Here is a 17,568-nt window from a genome sequence, read left to right on the forward strand (position 1 = left end):
TTCCCACCATGCTGTGAATAATAACCTTTCAGCCAGTGTTTATTTATTTCTCTCTTTCTGTATATTATCATGCAGAAAATTGCCTGCAAATGGTTTATTTGTTTTCCTGGAAATTAACTGAACCGTGTCGTGTCAGAAGGCTTCACGAAGTCAAGGTTCACCATCGCCCGCCACACAGCTCCCATGTACAAAGAAAATGACCACTTGAAAGCTGCCATTCAGCCGTTTCCAGGAAAACGTGTTCACATCAACCGTCTTTCCCGAGAGGTTTGAAAAGAGCAGAACTGCACAGCTGAAGGCTTCTGGGTAGAGAGACTTCCTGGAAAACACACACAACCAATTGACCTCTACTGATCCCCGCTGCTGCTGCTGCTGCTGCTGCTGCTGGCCTGCATGACTACAGCATATCACACACACACACAGAGTCAGAGAGAAATGAGGACAGAAACGCTACAAAATAAAGAAAATATTTTATTGTAGGACCATGTAAAACAGCAGCCTTCAGTTGAGCGTAGTCAAACCTCGCTCAGGTGACTGAAGAAGGCAACTGTAAATGTGATGTGGATGAATGTGAATGTAAACCTCGGGTAAAGGCTGCCTATACCAGGCAAAATGAAGGATAATCCACCCTAAAACAGAAATGTCATAGCCATTTCCCGATGATTGTGAATCAACATTAATGATATTAATAATTCCAGAGACAGGAGAAGGCAAATCAGATGGGAAATGTTGCCTTTAACTTGGACACTAATGGGCAAATATTACTTAATCAAGAAAATAGTATAACTATAAAAAGCATTTTAACCCTTTAACATCTTGTTGTTATCTGAGGGCTCTACACTTTGGCTTTTGTACGGATTAAACAAACAAGATATAATGTGTTAATTAATGAGCTTTAGACGTGCTGGTAGGCCAATTTTGGTACCTTTGGACAGAACCAGGCTAGCTGTTTCCCCCTGTTTCCAGTCTTTATGCTAAGCTAAGCTAACCGGCTGCTGGCTGTCGCTTCGTATTTAAGGTTTTGTGAGATTGGTATCAATCTTCTTATCTGACTCTCAGCAATAAAGTGAATAATTGCATTTTCCAAAATGTCATATTCCTTTTGCAGTAATCTCCACACTGTCTGGCAGTAACATACTTGTTGGGTATCAGCTTGTTAAAAGTCTTTATTGAAGCTATATTCATGTTTTTATTATATATTTTGACATATTCAAACCTAAGACTGCATGTTTTTAATGGCTTTCACCATTACATGAAATGGAAATATTATAGATGTTTTGTGCATCATTTTTTTTACAAATTTACCCCAAATTCAGCCAGACATATTTGGTACCTCTGGAAAGTTTTGGATCTCCACTACAAGTGAAAATAAATATCTGTGGGTTTGACAAAAGTTTGGCTGCACAATAGTTAGTAATGTCTGACCCGCTGGTGGGTGAGTAGGGTTTAAGAAGATAAGCAAGGCTTGTTTTTACAATTATCTACCTCAGAATACTAATAATATTGACATTTGATCATAACTTCATCGTGTTTTCATGTACAATTTAATTATTAAACCAAAAGATGTGTCCACATATCAGCCAATCAGCCGGCTAGACTCAAACTACCAACAGTGTTCAGGTTTGACAAAGCATTTTAGTTAAAGATTATTTTTAAGAGAGTCTTAGCTTCACTTTCAGAGAGATCTTCACATTTAGAAGCTTTCTTTCGCCACAGGAAAATATATATGAATTCTGCTTTATGGTGGATCTATGTTTTCTACGACTGCAACTAACGATCATTTTCATTGTCGATTAATCTGTTGATTATTTTCTCGATTAATTGATAAAGGAGTAAAGAAACCAGAAAAAATTCACATTTAAGAAGCTAGAATCAGAGAATTTTGACTTTTTTTTTCTTAAAAAATTACTCAAATCGATTAATCGATTATCAAAATAGTTAGCAATTAATTTAATAGTTGACAACTAATCGATTAATCGCTGCAGCTCTAATGTTTTCCTGTTTTCAGGGTGAAACTTGTGTCCGCAAGTAAAAAGAAGAACTATCTAGAAGCTAAACAGTCAAATAACAAGTCAATTCATAGATATTGTGTTAGTGTATTCGTGTGTGTGTGTGTGTGTGTGTGTGTGTGTGTGTGTGTGTGTGTGTGTGTGTGTGTGTGTGTGTGTGTGTGTGTGTGTGTATAGTGTCTAACTATCTTCCCCGTTCTCCCCTGCACCCTTGATGAGGCGTTTGTTGCCTCTCTTCCCTCCTGGTCCGCGGGGCTTGGCAAAGGCCTGCTTTAAGGTGTGCTCCATTGGGTGGACCTCCTCGTACAGGAAGTCTTCTGTCAGGCCGTCGCCATTGTCTATCTCCATCTACACACACAGAATAACACACAGATTAATGGCTACTCTAGTGGCCTTGTTTACTGTTTATCTCTACAGTGATATATTATTTATTTAAATTTAATTTGTGGGTGATTTGTGTGACCTGTACCTTTTTGGTGACCTCCAGCTGGTAATCTCTCTCCACCTCGTCCAGTAGTCTGTTCTTACAGCTGGAATACAACATGCGCTCCTTGATACTACAGGTGTACCCAGGCATCGAATATATGAACACTGGAAGAGAGATGAATTCGTCACTTACGCAGCTGATATTTAAGACTTCACTGGATCTGATTTACTGATCATTTCTGCTGTTAAAGCAAAAACCTGTCTCAGACGCTTAAAAATACACTCGCAATCACTCCAACCTTTTCTAAACCACACACTACTCCAGGGGTGGATCACAATGGGTTTATCACTGATAACAGATGCATGCATACATCCCGGTCGCACGAAAAGCCGTATGAATGACACGATAATTTGCAAGGCATTTAGCGTGCAATAAGAAAACCGTTCTTGCTTTATGTGTGTCATTTGTACGCCATGTAGTCTGTAGTGAGTTCAATGTGAACGCATCCGTGTAAATAAGCCACACTTAGAGCTAGTGACGTAGAATAAAAAGTGAGAAAGACCGCTTACGGTGGGTGTGAGGGGAGGTGGATGGGTCCAACAAACACAGGACTTTCAACCAGGAGATCGTTGTTTTGTTTTGTAAGTTACGGTAGTGACGTTTGTCTCGGGTTTTTTAGTGACGTTTGTTACGTTTTCCATACTTATGTGACGTTGTGCGTATTTGACTTAGTTTACGTACTTATTTTAAGCCCAACCATGATGTTTTTCCTAAACCTAAGAGAGTGGTTTTGTTGCCTAAACCTAACTGTGGTCGTTACTGTAGTTTTGTTGCGTGGCGTACAAATGACACGCAAAACGCCTAAAATGCGTTCTCGTGACATGTGAAATGTCCTTGTAATGTTCTGCTATTTATACATCTTCCCATGAGATCGGGTTGAGTGATAAAATTGTCACGAGATCCATTGTTAATATATGTAAAACTATGGATTTGTGCAGCTTTAAGCTTTGGTTTGGGACCCACATGGTGTCGCTTGATAAATTATGTGAGGTTAAGGGAGATTCTAAGACTAACATACTTTTTAATAAAAATATATTCAATTGACTTTATCTTAATTTCTGTATTATTCACATGGAGCTCCCTTCTGTCTCTTGAAAACAGAGAGCTAAATGATAGTACTTGATATGTCGATATGACAAGTAGACAGCATGATGTTACTGTCCCTCCCTGCATTAAACCACCGCTCTGCTCACACCCGCAGTGAGACTACTGACCCAGCGCCTCCTGCAGCTGGCCCTGGTGGGAATGTTTGAAGACGAAGAAGTGGTATCTGGGTGAGTCTGAGGGAATCCTGTAGGGCAGCTCGCGGGTCTCTGTAGGTTTGGTGTGAACCAGCTCAATGGTCTCTCTCTCTACATCCAACCTCTGTAACCCAACACACACAAACAAGCTTTGTTCAGGGGTCAAGTCACGCACAGCCAAAAAATATCCCGACAACGTGTTACATGTTGCAGGCTGGTTTTGTGTCCGGGCTCACCAGCTGTATGTAGTTGATGCGTCTCTGCTGGAGTTGCTGCAGAGCTCGTTTGGCTTCTTCTTGTAACGGGAATGCAAGACCTTGAAGAGTCTGTGGCCTTTTGTCTAAGCCAAACTCCATTGTAACCTACAGGATAAAAAAAAGACATAGAAGACTCCGTGTTGATTTGACCCGACACATGACAGAAAATGAAAAGCCAGTGAGTTAAACAGATGTAACAAACCCTCGCTCGTGCTGTTGGAGTCCCAATTCGTCTACGTTCATCCTGTGGACATAAGAGACCGTTTTTAAATCTCTCTCTTCATGCACGCACAGTTGAATTTGTATTAGAAAGAAATTGTACCTACCCACACAACTTTATCCTGCAGGAAGGAAGTAGAAGAATGAGTACACATAATGTACGTATGCGGTTCATGTCATATTCAGACAGTTGTTTAAACTTTTACCTCTGTGACTCTAATTCGTTGTAACTCCTGCTCGGCTGCAGTGAGCGGAGCCGGGGAGCAGCAGGAGGACATGTGTCGCAGGTATCCCTGGAAGCACACGTCATCCTGCAAACAGCCACACAAACAGGATGATAGTTAATCACGTTTAAGATTCAATGATCAGCTGTCATGCTGGAGGGATTTCTACTCACCTCAACCGTACCAAACATTTCATCTTTAATGTGACCTCCTCCAAACTCTTTCTTCAGCGTGGCACGGGTCGCTGCATACACCATCTTCTGCCTCACCTAACGGGTGCCCGAACAGACAGGATGATATAATGACATGGTTTCGTATTTTGCACAGCTGTGCAGAATGATGAGTGTGCAGAGTTTGACACTAGAAGGCCGTTTTTTACAACAATCTGCTGAAGGGGGAAAGTTTCTCTGTGCTGAAATCTGTGTGTCCAGCAGTTTTAACTTACGATTCAACAATATTAGCATAATCATAGATTCTGGGTTTTTCAATGAGGGAGAAGTAGTAGATATAATAGAATGTTTTTATATCTTCAAACATGATTATATTCTCTTATACACAATGGTGTTTTATAATGTACATGCTACGTTTTTTATTTAGTTTTTGATCGGGTTTAGTCATTTTTGGTAGAAACTGTAATTTAAAGGTGCTCTACGATATCCAGAGCATTAATATAGCTGCAAACAACTATTCACTCTCCTGACCGATGGCGTCGTTGCAGAAGCGTAGCACCCAACCTCCGGTTCCCCCTCAGGTTAAGACTGTTAGCTCTGTCAGCAGTGTTGCCGTTGTTAGCACCGTTAGCTGCGAGCCACAGGCTCAGCCGTCGCCATATTGAGAGCCGTGCAGAGGCAATAGAAATGCTCCCAATCTCACATTTAGTACCCTGAAAGGTGGAATGATGTAACTACAGAACATATATGTTGAATGTTGTGTAATATCATTTATTACACGGCTTTGTTGAATACTCAATTCTGATTGGTCCATCCTTCTACGGTCTGTTATTTCTTTATAGCAGACCGTTGCTATGTATAACAGACCGTTGCTATGGGTGCAGTTCTGATGTCGGACTCTGGAGGACAGTTTTTGTGTCAAATAATTGATTTCTTAACTAAGTACCCCTTCAGGGCGATGCAGAACTCCTCCGCTTCCCTGTCGGGGTTTATTTCACAACAATGACCGGCTCGCTGTACATTATCCCTAACATAAGCAATAAATCATAAAGCATTTTTAAAATTTAAATATTTTTCAATTGTGGTTATTGTTACAATCTTTAAATAATAACAATTACAATCTAAGCCTAGCATTTTTTCTGCCTGCACTTGAAAATAACTTCAAAATGTTACCCAAGTTCAAGTTTTATGGTTTTTCCATAAATTTTAATTTAGTTCAGTTTATGTTTTTTAGAATTAGGGTCATTTTTTATTACAATAATTTTGGCAGCAGACTTTGAATGACTAAATTTGATCAGTGATCAGTGACAACATGTAAATCAGCCGCTCCAGACATACTGGTGATTGGTCAGGTGACCAGGCGATGAAGATCCACTCGTATCCCTGTGCATTCTGGGAGTCCAGGCGGTAGAGGATGTAGCAGGGCTCCTGAGGCGTGAGCAGAGGAAGCAGGAACTGATCGTAATCCTTGTCCCAGCTGTGTGCTGGCTCTCTGTAGGAATCTAACACCAACTCCTCTGCAGACACAAAACATGTATCAGCATCTCAGGATTTAGAACAAGTCAACTGAAAGCTCAAATCCTTCTGAATACTAGAAACATCTTTACCATTTATGATGACAATCTTCATTACTCTGATGGCACCTCCCCTCGCTCGGGCCAGAAACTCTTTCAGCTCAGATGTTGCTAAAGTAATACAAGGTGGACAAGTCAAAACTGAGGATGGGGGGCTGAAAGCAAGTGAGACAGAGTTGGGTAAGTAAGAACCTGAGACTCCACTTCAGGGAGAAAATTTGATCCGCTGCCAGATAGTCACACCATCACCCACAGTGACTCAGACAGGGAACGCATACGTACCAAAGAACCACTGAGAGATTTCAGTCTGAGCGATAAAACAGTCTAATTTCCCCTCAATTTTCAAAATAGCGGCACTGAAAACCAGATTTAGCTGTTTTTTGCACCCACTGCCTCTCTGTCACCATGGTTACCAAACACAGAGGTCTCATAAATGATGTAAGATCAGGTGAGAAAGGTGAGAGAGGTATGCTTCTGCCAACCCGTCCCCCAACGCTCCAATTACCAAATGCCAAAACACACACATATAGCTCTTAAACTATCCATAAATGGTGCTAAATATCATGATTACTGGTATCACAACATAGAAGACAGACATTTTAACTGTGAATCAGTCGTATACTGTACAGGCTAACACTTCTATAGATGTGGAGACAATTATTTAGATCTACAGGTTTATGAAGTCAGTGAAGTTAGGGGGTCAATTTAAGATGATCTTAAAATAGGATGTTATCAGTGAGATTGTGATGATGTGCCATGACACAGCTCAAAAGCTAAAAAGAAAATTTTAAAAAACACTAAAAAACAGGAGACAACTTGACTAATACACAAAAACAATTGGCTTCAAGAAAACTTTCCTTTAAAAAATATGAATTTACCGTTAATTCCAGTTTGGTGTGACATCTTTTGGCCGTCAGCTTCACGCTCCTCTCATGCAGGAAGGACCAAGTCCAGGTCTCTGTGTCCTTGCTCCTCTCGCTCAGCAGGTAGGCTGCCTCTCCACTGATGGCAGACAGATGGACCCATGCGCATCAGTGACATAAACGCCTCGAGGGCGACTCGGGAGACTCCTAACACTTGAAACACAATCTGCGGAACTGCGGCTGATGAGTAATAACGTGCCTGTCAGTGGATATGCCACCCTAACCACTGATCTAAAACTCTCTGCGTATCGATGACCACAACTTTAAAAAAAAGTCTCGGTGGGGGAGCGTCTCTCAAGTCACACACTGTCCTGTACTGTACTGTGTGTGAGGCCGTGTAGGAATCCACCGCTCATGACATCAGTGGTCAGTACAGTGTTTTCAGATGCTGTCAGGGCGCCACATGTAATGACATTTTATCACTCATTCACACGCAGAGCGGCTGATCGGCTCAGGCAGACGGCATGATCTCAAATTCCATTCACCTGGTCACAGAAATGTGACACCGAGCGACAATCTGACCTCTACATTTCAACATTGTTCAATAGAGCAGGAATGGGGAGGTTTCATGTATTCATGGTCAGTACAATTTGACCTAATAATAAAAAAGAAAGTGAGATAAGGGTAGGTACCTGAAGTAACACCAGCACGCTATTAAAACATGAGCGTGTGAGGTTTCTTATGCCAAAATATAAACACCTTTTATCCCAAAGTGTGAGGTAAAGAGCTCCAGATGACTTGTGTGAACACTAGAGGAGTTGGCTCCTGAACAGGCAGTACTAATGGATCCATTACTGGCCACTGACAAAAACACAAACACACTCATCAAGGTAACACAGACTCACAGGATAGTACAGTATGTATGGTAATATGGAGCGAAAGAGGGTGAAAAAGAAAAAGAAATGTGAGTGCCAAATGTTCAAACACCTCATTTCTCTCCCTCCACACAGCTTTCGTGCACAAAGAACGCACATGCGGAGGGAGGTGAGAGAAAGATAAGTGTGTACCTGTGAGGTTACCTGTGATGGGATCATTCATTATTCACTCAGTGGTGAGTACACAACCCAAGCATCTATACATTATTCAACAGAACCCCCACCCCCTCCTCTACTTCAGGAAGACACACTTTATGTGCACAAAAAACACCCATTCATTAAATTGATTAAAACTGCGTTTCTCTCACGCTTGTGTTCACAGATTGGTTTACTGACTGAGGAACTTGTGTTTGCAGCTGTTTAGTGAGCTCATGTCGGTGTACAGTATTATCATTGTTCGGAGAATATACTAATCCCATAATTATCTAAAAAAGTCACATCTATAAAGACTTTGTATTATTCATCGTGTTTAAGGTTGTAATCATTCATATACAATGAGCAACTAATTAATATCAGTCTTTTTTATTGGATAACGTGTGAAAAATCGAAATTTTATAAGTAAATGTGCCCCATTTATTGGTTTATTGGTGTTTAAAACTGAAACAATAAATCAATTATTCAATTGATAGAAAATTAATCTGCAGTATTTTGACAATAAATCAATCATTCGTTTTTTTCAAGCAAAAGTGACCAAACTACCTAGTTACAGTTTCTCAATTTTGAGGATTTGCTGCTTTTCTTCATCTTATATGATAGTAAACTAAATAACTTTGGGTTTCATATGGTTGGTCGGACAAAAGAAGCATATATGATGCTAGTTAAACAACATACTGGTCACTTTATCTTGTTTTTATCGCTCGTCTTGATATATATATTCTGCTTCCTCTGTTGTTTTGTTGTTTGAACTTATTTACTTGTATTTTTATGTTGCACACAGCTGAAGAACTGCTAAACAGATTTCATTGTTCTTAGCAACAAAAAAAACCTAATCTGTCAGATTAATCGATAATGAAAATAATCATTAGTTCAAGCCCTAGTACTGTACATCAAGATCTATTTGCTGTATGATAAAACTAAGGATGTCAAAAAAGGAAAAAAAACGGTGGCTCTTATTTTTTATCTAAAACACTTTATTATCAAATATTAAAACAATAAAAACACTGATTAGTTAAATTTCACATGAAATATCAAGATATAGCATTAAAATGTTCACACAATGTAATGTACCTGAACTGTACTGTACAACTGAGGTGGGATTTTGTTGTCCCAGCACCATCAACCTTTTTAAAAGTTTAAAAATACTTCAGGTGAAAAGTAAAAAAGTAAAATAGTGTTTCTCTGATAAACTATCAGACCACAAGGTTCTTATCAGGCCAAGGAAGGCCGTCAAACACATAATCCTACGTCTCTGCATGATTTACAACGAGGACTCACTCCGGCAGCGTCTCTCTATGAGTCATCAACACACGGGAGCCAAAATGTCTGTTGAGAGAACAGAAGAAGGAGATATTACTTACATTAAATTAGTCCACAGCAGCTGCTGTACATGAGAGACTGACGTGATACGTTTGATCTCACCATGTGAGTGCAGGCACTGGCGAACGTCATGTATCTGGGGTTGAACTGCAGCGTGTTGATGGGTCCAGGATGTTTCCCATCCAGCACGGCCACCTTCATCCCACTCTCAGTGCTCCAAACGTGGACTCTCCCGTCCTCTGAGCCTGCACAACAAGACGCATGTTTATCACAGTCGCAACAGAGAGACCAAAAAGAAGAGACCAAAATATTAAAACTGAGGTGTTCCTGCTCACCGATCATGACAAACTGAGAGTCGGGAGTGAAGCAGGCCTCCAGGGAGATGCCTTTACTGTTGTTGTAACCCTTAAAATAAGCAGATAGGAAACACCTTCAAGTAATCATAGTAATATACAGACAGATGTAATTCAGTAGGTTTCTAATCACTGTGCATCTCTTACAGAAAAAGTGTGCAGCACAGCTCCGTTGAAAGCATTCAGGACACGAATCATCCCTCCATTGGTGGAGAGGAGAATCTGTTTCCCATCATTACTAAACTTGAGTCCAGTCCAGTCACAGACGCGATTAAACCTCGTCTCAAAGGAGGCAAAGGGACCCTTTTCAAAGAAAGATAAATATAACAGAAAAAACATAAAGCAGGTGCATGAAGGTCAAATCCTACTGAACCGCTAACACAGAAATTAGCATTTTACCTTGTCAAAAGCACGGAGGTCGTATAGTTTGATGGCTTGGGATTCCACCCCGGCAGCAAATATCAGCCCATCAGGGTCAAAGGAACATACAGGTTTCCCCAGCGGATTAGTCAAACCCTGAAACACAAACACACACAAATAAATCCAGAGAAAAGTTGCAACAGAGAGTCTGGATTTAGATATTTCAGCCTTGCTAATTAATGACTGCAGTTTCTGCCAAACATTGCTCTTATTATAAGCAATATATATATATATATATATATATATATGTATAAAAACATTTCCAAACTCTCACACAACTCATGCAGCCTAATCCAAGTCTCATTTATCTAGTCGCAGGTGCGCTGCGAGTCCAAACGAGCATGAGACAGTGGAAGAAGTGTTGCATGATGCATGTGTTTTTGGGAGGTAGTGAGCATACGACTGGATAAACGAGACTTGGATTATACTGCACGATTTGTGTGAGAGCTTGTAAATGGATTTTTGATATAGTTTTGCTGTTGTTAAACGTGGCCTCCATTTACTTTAATTCAAGGTAACAGGCGGTGAGTAATTGATATACAAATGGTCATTTTGTGGGTGAAGTATTCCTTAAATGTCTCTCCCTATTTAGTCTTTGTTTTTACAGTAAAATGTCTTACAGTTGAGACGGCAGATCCAAGTGTAGCAGCGGTTCCTAAAGCAGGTCTGGGGACACCCAGTGGTCACAGGACAAATGCTTATTTAAAAGTGGGGTTAGAAACTAAACTGCTGATGTACAGGACTGTGATGTGCAGTAATCTGGGAAGTCCTGACCTAAAGTAGCAGTAGCTGTAATTAAACATTTGAGTAAGTTCCCACAGAGAGCAGAGGAAGTGTAACTTTCCAGCCAGATGACTTACTTGACAGTTTGGAGCACGCAGATCCCAGATCCGTATCGTTTTGTCCAACGAGCCCGAGATAAACGTATCATCCACTGGTGACATGGAGAGAGCAATAACTCTAAAAGATAAATCACAAACACAAACTTTAACCATTAAGTAATAAACTATAATTTTAGAGAAGCTAAAATAAGACAAGAAAAGAGCAGATAAGGTCAGATAAGGACTGGGTGCATGCTAATATTCTGTGTTTATGCCGTGCAGAAATGCATTTTAAGAATACAATTTTCTTTGTGTATTTGCAAAACATTGAGTGAAAATGTGAATATATTTGTTTCCATATCTGTGATGAGCATATTAGAATAACAACTTAAAAGATGTAGGGAGCATCAAAATGTACATGTGTAAATGCACGTTGTATCTTCTTGGTTTGCACTAGGTTTCACATGTCAAGTGTTGGAGCATAAAAATACAGGATGTGCATTAGAGCTGCAACAATTAGTCAATTAATCGATTGGCCTATCAACAGAAAATTAATCTGCATCTGTTTTGATAATAAATTAATAATTTAAGCCATTTATAGGTTAAAAACTCTCAAATGTGATTTTGAGTTTTGGACTGTTGGTTGGACAAAACAAGACATTTGATGTCAGTAAATTGTAATGGGCATTGTGAACTGTTTTCCGATGTTTTAGAGACCAAATAATTTATTGAGTAATCAATAAAATAATCAGCAGATTCATCAATTATGGAAATAGTTGGTGGATGCACCCCTAATGTGCATAATACTGTACGTACTTGGATGGTACTTTTCAACCTCTTTGTGTTCATATTCTTATATATATATATAATTGCTTTGTGAGTGTAAATATTGACTACTTTGTTAACATGCATACCACATTTTATATTTTTATCCTTTCTTTTTTACTCACCTTGCAGTGTGACCTGGAAAATACCGGATGTACTTGTTGTCAGTGAGAGACAGGTATCGGATGGTATCTACAAAAAAACAAAAAAACAATAATGATATTTCATTTTCCAAAACACACCAGAGCACATATATTTGCACTATATTTTAGTTTATAGCCTATTGATTGTTTGGTGCTTTGTGCCAACAGCTGACTGTCAGTACTGAGTTATTACCATCTAGTTTGTTGGAGCTGTAGACCACTGTCTGTGCATCTCCATGTGTGTAGCGGATGAGGTCTACTCCATACTTCTTGCTGTACAGGGTCCCATTAGGTCTGACAAGGGACAGTCACAGATTATTTACACCTGTTAATCACACTGCCATGATCCAGACACATTCATGTGGACCAATAAAGATATTTAGACAATTTAGATATGAAAACGATCATTATTTTCATATATTTCTATATATATATATTTATTTCTCTATATATATATATATATGAAATTAATGATTGTTTTCATATCTAAATAAAAAATGAGTATATGCATTACACACTTGTTTTTGTAATGTAATAATAATATTGTCCACTCACTTTCCTTCTCTGATGTCATACAACACAATGCAGTCGTCGTCGCTGCTTGATATTGCATTTTCACCATTTGAGCTGAAGTCCACACAGTTGATTTTTTGTGCATTTTCTCGATATGTTCTTGCAACCCTGAAACTTCTCAACACGCTGTCTGTGATCTTCATGTCTGCAGAGTTTCATACTATACAGCCTTTACACTGTGTTAAAACACCTCTCCATCAGGTCCCACTGGTTTAATGAAGCCGGCCAGTCATTGATGGTCTAATAATGCATGAACAGTATCATTTAAGAGCCTCCACGCGGAATTAATCCTTACATTTTCAGAAAAACAGAAAATAAAACCAAACACAACATTCAACCAGAGAGCAACCTGGACTTACAACCTGATACACTCGTTTTGTACATCATTATCTACCAGGTGGGCGGTGTTCTCCAATCAACATTACATTCAATAGCTTCAACAACAAACCGGGCAGTGGCGGTGAAACAAACCAGTACACAATACCAGAAAACGGAAATACGTCACACAACCACAGGAAATTGTTGCTGCATAGTTTTTTTTGTTTTGTTTTTTGTTTTTTATTGAAGAAAATTAAATTACAAACATTAAGGCATTGCAATCTAAACTCAATACTTCTAACATATAAGGCACAATTGGATAGGAAAGATAACTTAAATTATTACAAAAATAATATAATAACAAAAATAAAAGAGGGGGAAGAAAATAATTCCAAGGAACATTTTCTAATTTATAACTGATTTTGAAGGTTAGATATATTTTTTCTGCCAGCATTTAATCTTTATTTTTATGTGAAAGCGCAATTTTAGAGCGGGTTGACATAAATTACAACTTTTTTGTGATGTTTAATCCAGTCCACAATTAAAAAAAATTGCATTTGTTTGACTGAATGAGTGTAGATTTCAGCAAAATATTTTACTTTTTTAAATACAACTATTAAAATATCGGATTTTTGTATTTTTATTGCTTTTTTTGTGTGGAAAATATAGTTTGTATAATTTAGTTTAGTTTAGTTTATTTTATTTAGTTTATTGGTCAAATACACATTGATATGGCAGTGAGATTCTTTGTTCCTGTTTGTTACTCTCTCATCCCTGTATAATAGACAATCGATCAATCAATCAATTGAATAACAATAGTGAAGTAAAATATAATCATGCTTTTATTGTGAAAGGTGCGGGCCCGGAAATGTGAAGCCAGAGACCGGAAGCTGTGAGCATGTGTCCTCTGGAGTTTGTTTGTGTCTGCTAGTTAATGTGAACTGTGAAGCTTACACTCCAAAATGAACAACTGTAGAAGAATAGCCTGTAGTGACTGGACGTCCGGCCTGAACACCGTCTTCTCTCGGGTCAGACGGAGCCGGAGCAGCGCCGCTAGAGAGGCTCCAGCTCCAGGCTCCGACCCAGCAGAGAAGCCCCGGCTGAGGGCGATCGACCTGGCTCGGAAGGTCCAGCAGGAGAGGACAAAGACGAAGCCTCCACCGGCCGAGGAGGAGGCGGCTCCTCTGAGCGGCCAGCAGAAGAGGGTGATGGAGCTGAAGCGGTTCAGTCTGCAGCTGCAACATGTTCACCCCAACGTGCTGGCCAAACACCTCCACAGAGGCGTGCTGTACCAGGACAAGGATATAGTGGTCATCAACAAACCTTATGGTGTTCCTGTCAGAGGTAAAACCATCAGGAGCTGAAAGCTGTTAACATTATTATTATTATACACACTGATTTAAGTTTGAGTTACAGTGAAAGAGAGTTTGTGTGAGATTTGGTTAGAGAAACAGCATGTAAGGTTATTTCTTTAGAGCTGAAACGATTAGTTGATTAATCAATTAGTTGATTGACTGAAAAAATGTCAATTAATCCTTTGCCATTTTTCAAAAAAACTGCCACAACTTGTCTGGTTCCAGCTTAATTCACATATTTATATACATTGATCAGCCATGACATTATGACCACTGACAGGTGATGTGATAACATGGATTATCTCGTTACAATGGCACCTGGCAGTGGATGGGATATATTATACAGCAAGTGAACATTTTGTCCTTGAACTTGATGTGTTGGAAGCAGAAAAAATGGGCAAGCGTAAGGATTAAATGGTATCGGAACATCTTTAATGGTAACCACATAGTGTAGTATCTGTATTAGAATGGGTTTGAAGATATTGTCAGACATGTGAGTATCTGGACCTGAATACATGTACATGTGTTGCTCTCAGATGACGGAGGGGTCACATCCATCGCCTCTGTGCTTCCTGTTCTCTCCAAAATGATGGATGGGATGAAGATCAAGTCTGACTCTCAGCTGCTCCCCTGTCTGAAGCTGGAGAAGGAAACACCAGGAGCTCTCCTGCTGGCCAGGAGTGAAGACATAGCGGCGCACATAGTCAACCTTTTAAGAGATAACGACGTGCAGAGAAAGTACTGGTAAGATGCATTGTGGGGTTAAAATGGGACTAAAGATTGTGCGTCCATATTGTCACACCAACATGTTAACATGTTAGTCATTCTTTCACGTGTTCTCTGCTCCTCCTCAGGGTCGTCACAGTCGGTGTACCTGTTCCATCTGAAGGAGTGATTGACATTCCCATCATAGAGAAAGAGGTCACAGGCTCTCGGCCTCACTACAAGGTGTCTCTTCTTCTGACGCTGTAATAATTAGTTGTTAGTTAATCAACAGCCGGAAAATTAATTCAAAATGTAATAATTATTACTGTAGTCATTAGTAAAATAACAAAACAATTGCATAGAGCTGCTTTTTTTTCTTTTCTGTGTTTCATGTTAAACAGTAAATTGAATACTTTGTTGTTGTTTTTTGCTGTTTATCACGTTGAGTTAACCGACTCTATATTGGCTGTTTACAGTTTCAAGTAAATTACTAGACAATGATTAAATCATTATTAATTTTGGTGTTACAATATTGTCGAACTATTCATAATAACTTCTTTTTTTTTATTTCAGATGGCACTCAGTCCTCTCTTCAAAATGAATGAGGAAGGCGACGGCGTGACCAAAGTCCGCGCCCATCGGCAAGCCTATCCTGCTGTGACCAAGTACAGAGTCCTGGACAGCAGCAGTGGTTGCAGCCTCGTTGAGCTCGAGCCTTTTACTGGTAAGACTGGAGCTTTTTCTGTCCCAGGAGTTAACAGCCAATTTAGTTTGTTACATTTCTTTTTAAGACAACTAGACACATTTTTGTCTACATGTCGGCTTCTTTTTTCGAGTCCTCACTAAGACCAAGAAAATGGATCACATCGCTCCAGTTCTGAGGTCTTTACACTGGCGTTTTTCTGTCAAAGAATTGATTTTAAAACACTACTGTTGGTTTATAAAGCACTGAATGGTTTAGGGCCAAAATACATGTCTGATCTTCCGCTATACTATGAACCATCCAGACCTCTCAGGTCATCTGGGACAGGTCTGCTTTCTCTCTCTCTTATTTTAAATCAAGGTTGAAGAGTTTTCTGTTTGCTGCCTTTTATTAAATCAAATAATTCTTAATTTCTTACATTGCACTAACTTTTTTTTCTTGTATTTTATACCTGTCATATTCTATTTTAGCTTGTTTTAATTTAATGATGTGTAGTGAGGAACCCACAGTTTGCTGTTTAGCGGATTATTTAGGTCACTAATTGTATCTTTTATCTTTTATAGTGTGTTTTAATGTTTTTTGTGAAGCAACTTGAATTGCCTTGTTGCTGAAATGTGCTAAAAAAATAAACTTGCCTTCCTTTCTTGTGTCCTCAGGAGTGAAGCACCAGATGAGGGTCCACATGGCACTTGCTCTGACATGCCCCATTCTTGGTGACCATAAATATTCCAACTGGAACAAACTGGCCCCCCAGGTAAAATATGTTTACAATGTACCACAGAGAATCTGTTTACAAGTGCCAGATGCCAGTAAAACTTTAGCGGCAAACTACTAACAATCAGCAGACGCCCCTTAAGCAAGAGTGATATATCATCAGCTGCTTTTTGATCTCTGTGTTGATCAAATGAGGACAAACTGAGGCATATCCGGTGTCCCTGCAGTTCCTTGAACCATTCTTGAATAATTTCTGCCTAATAAAAGCACTACTGCATGATGGGAAAGAATAAAAAAGGTCTTTTACAGATCAATGTTAAGGTATGCTTTGGCATTAAGGTGAGAGTTACAGATATTGTCTGTTAAATATCCCAGTTACATATGCATGATGGTTTTAATCGATTGACAGCCATGGTATATTATTAAACATATACAAACGGGATATGAGGAGCGACATTTCTGCAAGAGCTCAGCTTCTGTCACTAAGTATGTGTCTTCAATATACAAATTTGTTCATTTTGGTGCACAGAAATTACCGGAACGTGTGCTGGGAAAGCTTGGACTGGAACAGAGCAAGATCCGGTATCTTCCTCTTCATGTTCTCGCTCGACAGCTGACACTGCCAGGAACCAATGGAGCCGACATCAGCGTGTCCTGTCCCCTACCGAAATACTTCACACAAACATTGAATCGACTACGTTTAACGCTTCCTGAAAAGGACCATAAATAACCACCTCAGCAATCCAAGGGATGTCTAAATGTGGTTTGCATCGGTTGTGAAAGACTTCAGACTGCAACGTGGGTGAAAAGTGTATCATGTGTACCATTCAAGTTAAATGGAAAATAAAAATATACTGTAATATGACGGGCTATAGAGTGCTACAGGAATGAGTCCTAAACCCAGAAATGAGTTAACATTTTTGTACTTCCGGTTCCATCGTCTCAAAGTCAATGGATTTTTTGAATGGGTTTTTGTTCTACAACATAAAATTCGTCAATAAATACCCCACTAGTGAATTTTTGCCTTCAGTGGATAAACAAGCACAGCCTTTAAAATCAGTCATTTGCTCAGATTCAGCAGCTCTCAGAGGTTTTGTCATCAAGGTGAACGGTCAGAGAAGATCTCATGATAGAAATTCACATCAAGCTCTTATTATGAAGGGCTATTTTTATTGTACAATTA

The 17,568-nt window shown here is 39.4% G+C and overlaps 2 protein-coding genes across 3 annotated transcripts; one reads left to right on the forward strand and one right to left on the reverse strand.

Moving 5' to 3' along the window:
* Positions 1–1,167: 1,167 nt before the first annotated feature.
* LOC141767856 (WD repeat-containing protein 82-like) lies at positions 1,168–13,087 on the reverse strand. Of its 2 annotated transcripts, XM_074635552.1 has the most exons (17): positions 12,573–13,087; positions 12,211–12,311; positions 12,000–12,066; positions 11,089–11,188; positions 10,208–10,324; positions 9,956–10,111; positions 9,791–9,860; positions 9,558–9,700; positions 5,946–6,119; positions 4,611–4,706; positions 4,420–4,524; positions 4,321–4,335; positions 4,197–4,238; positions 3,974–4,099; positions 3,711–3,861; positions 2,479–2,600; positions 1,168–2,357 (listed from the first exon to the last, which is right to left on the reverse strand). In XM_074635552.1, the coding sequence occupies exons 1-17, from the start codon at positions 12,731–12,733 to the stop codon at positions 2,190–2,192; spliced, it is 1,914 nt and encodes a 637-aa protein (XP_074491653.1). In that variant the 5' UTR covers positions 12,734–13,087; the 3' UTR covers positions 1,168–2,189. The 2 variants fall into 2 exon arrangements, with proteins under 2 accessions (XP_074491653.1, XP_074491644.1); XM_074635543.1 differs by lacking the exons at positions 1,168–2,357; positions 2,479–2,600; positions 3,711–3,861; ... (4 more) ...; positions 4,611–4,706; positions 5,946–6,119 and adding an exon at positions 9,099–9,461 and having other exon boundaries at positions 12,573–13,073.
* A 677-nt stretch (positions 13,088–13,764) lies between these two features.
* Positions 13,765–17,235, forward strand: rpusd4 (RNA pseudouridine synthase D4). The gene is made up of 6 exons (XM_074635560.1): positions 13,765–14,252; positions 14,800–15,007; positions 15,118–15,211; positions 15,542–15,692; positions 16,328–16,425; positions 16,915–17,235. Exons 1-6 carry the CDS (start codon positions 13,871–13,873, stop codon positions 17,113–17,115), a joined length of 1,134 nt encoding a protein of 377 aa, XP_074491661.1. The 5' UTR covers positions 13,765–13,870; the 3' UTR covers positions 17,116–17,235.
* The last annotated feature ends 333 nt before the right edge of the window (positions 17,236–17,568 follow it).

The sequence above is a fragment of the Sebastes fasciatus genome, chromosome 1 (genome assembly GCF_043250625.1).
Source record: "Sebastes fasciatus isolate fSebFas1 chromosome 1, fSebFas1.pri, whole genome shotgun sequence".
Classification (NCBI taxonomy): domain Eukaryota; kingdom Metazoa; phylum Chordata; class Actinopteri; order Perciformes; family Sebastidae; genus Sebastes; species Sebastes fasciatus.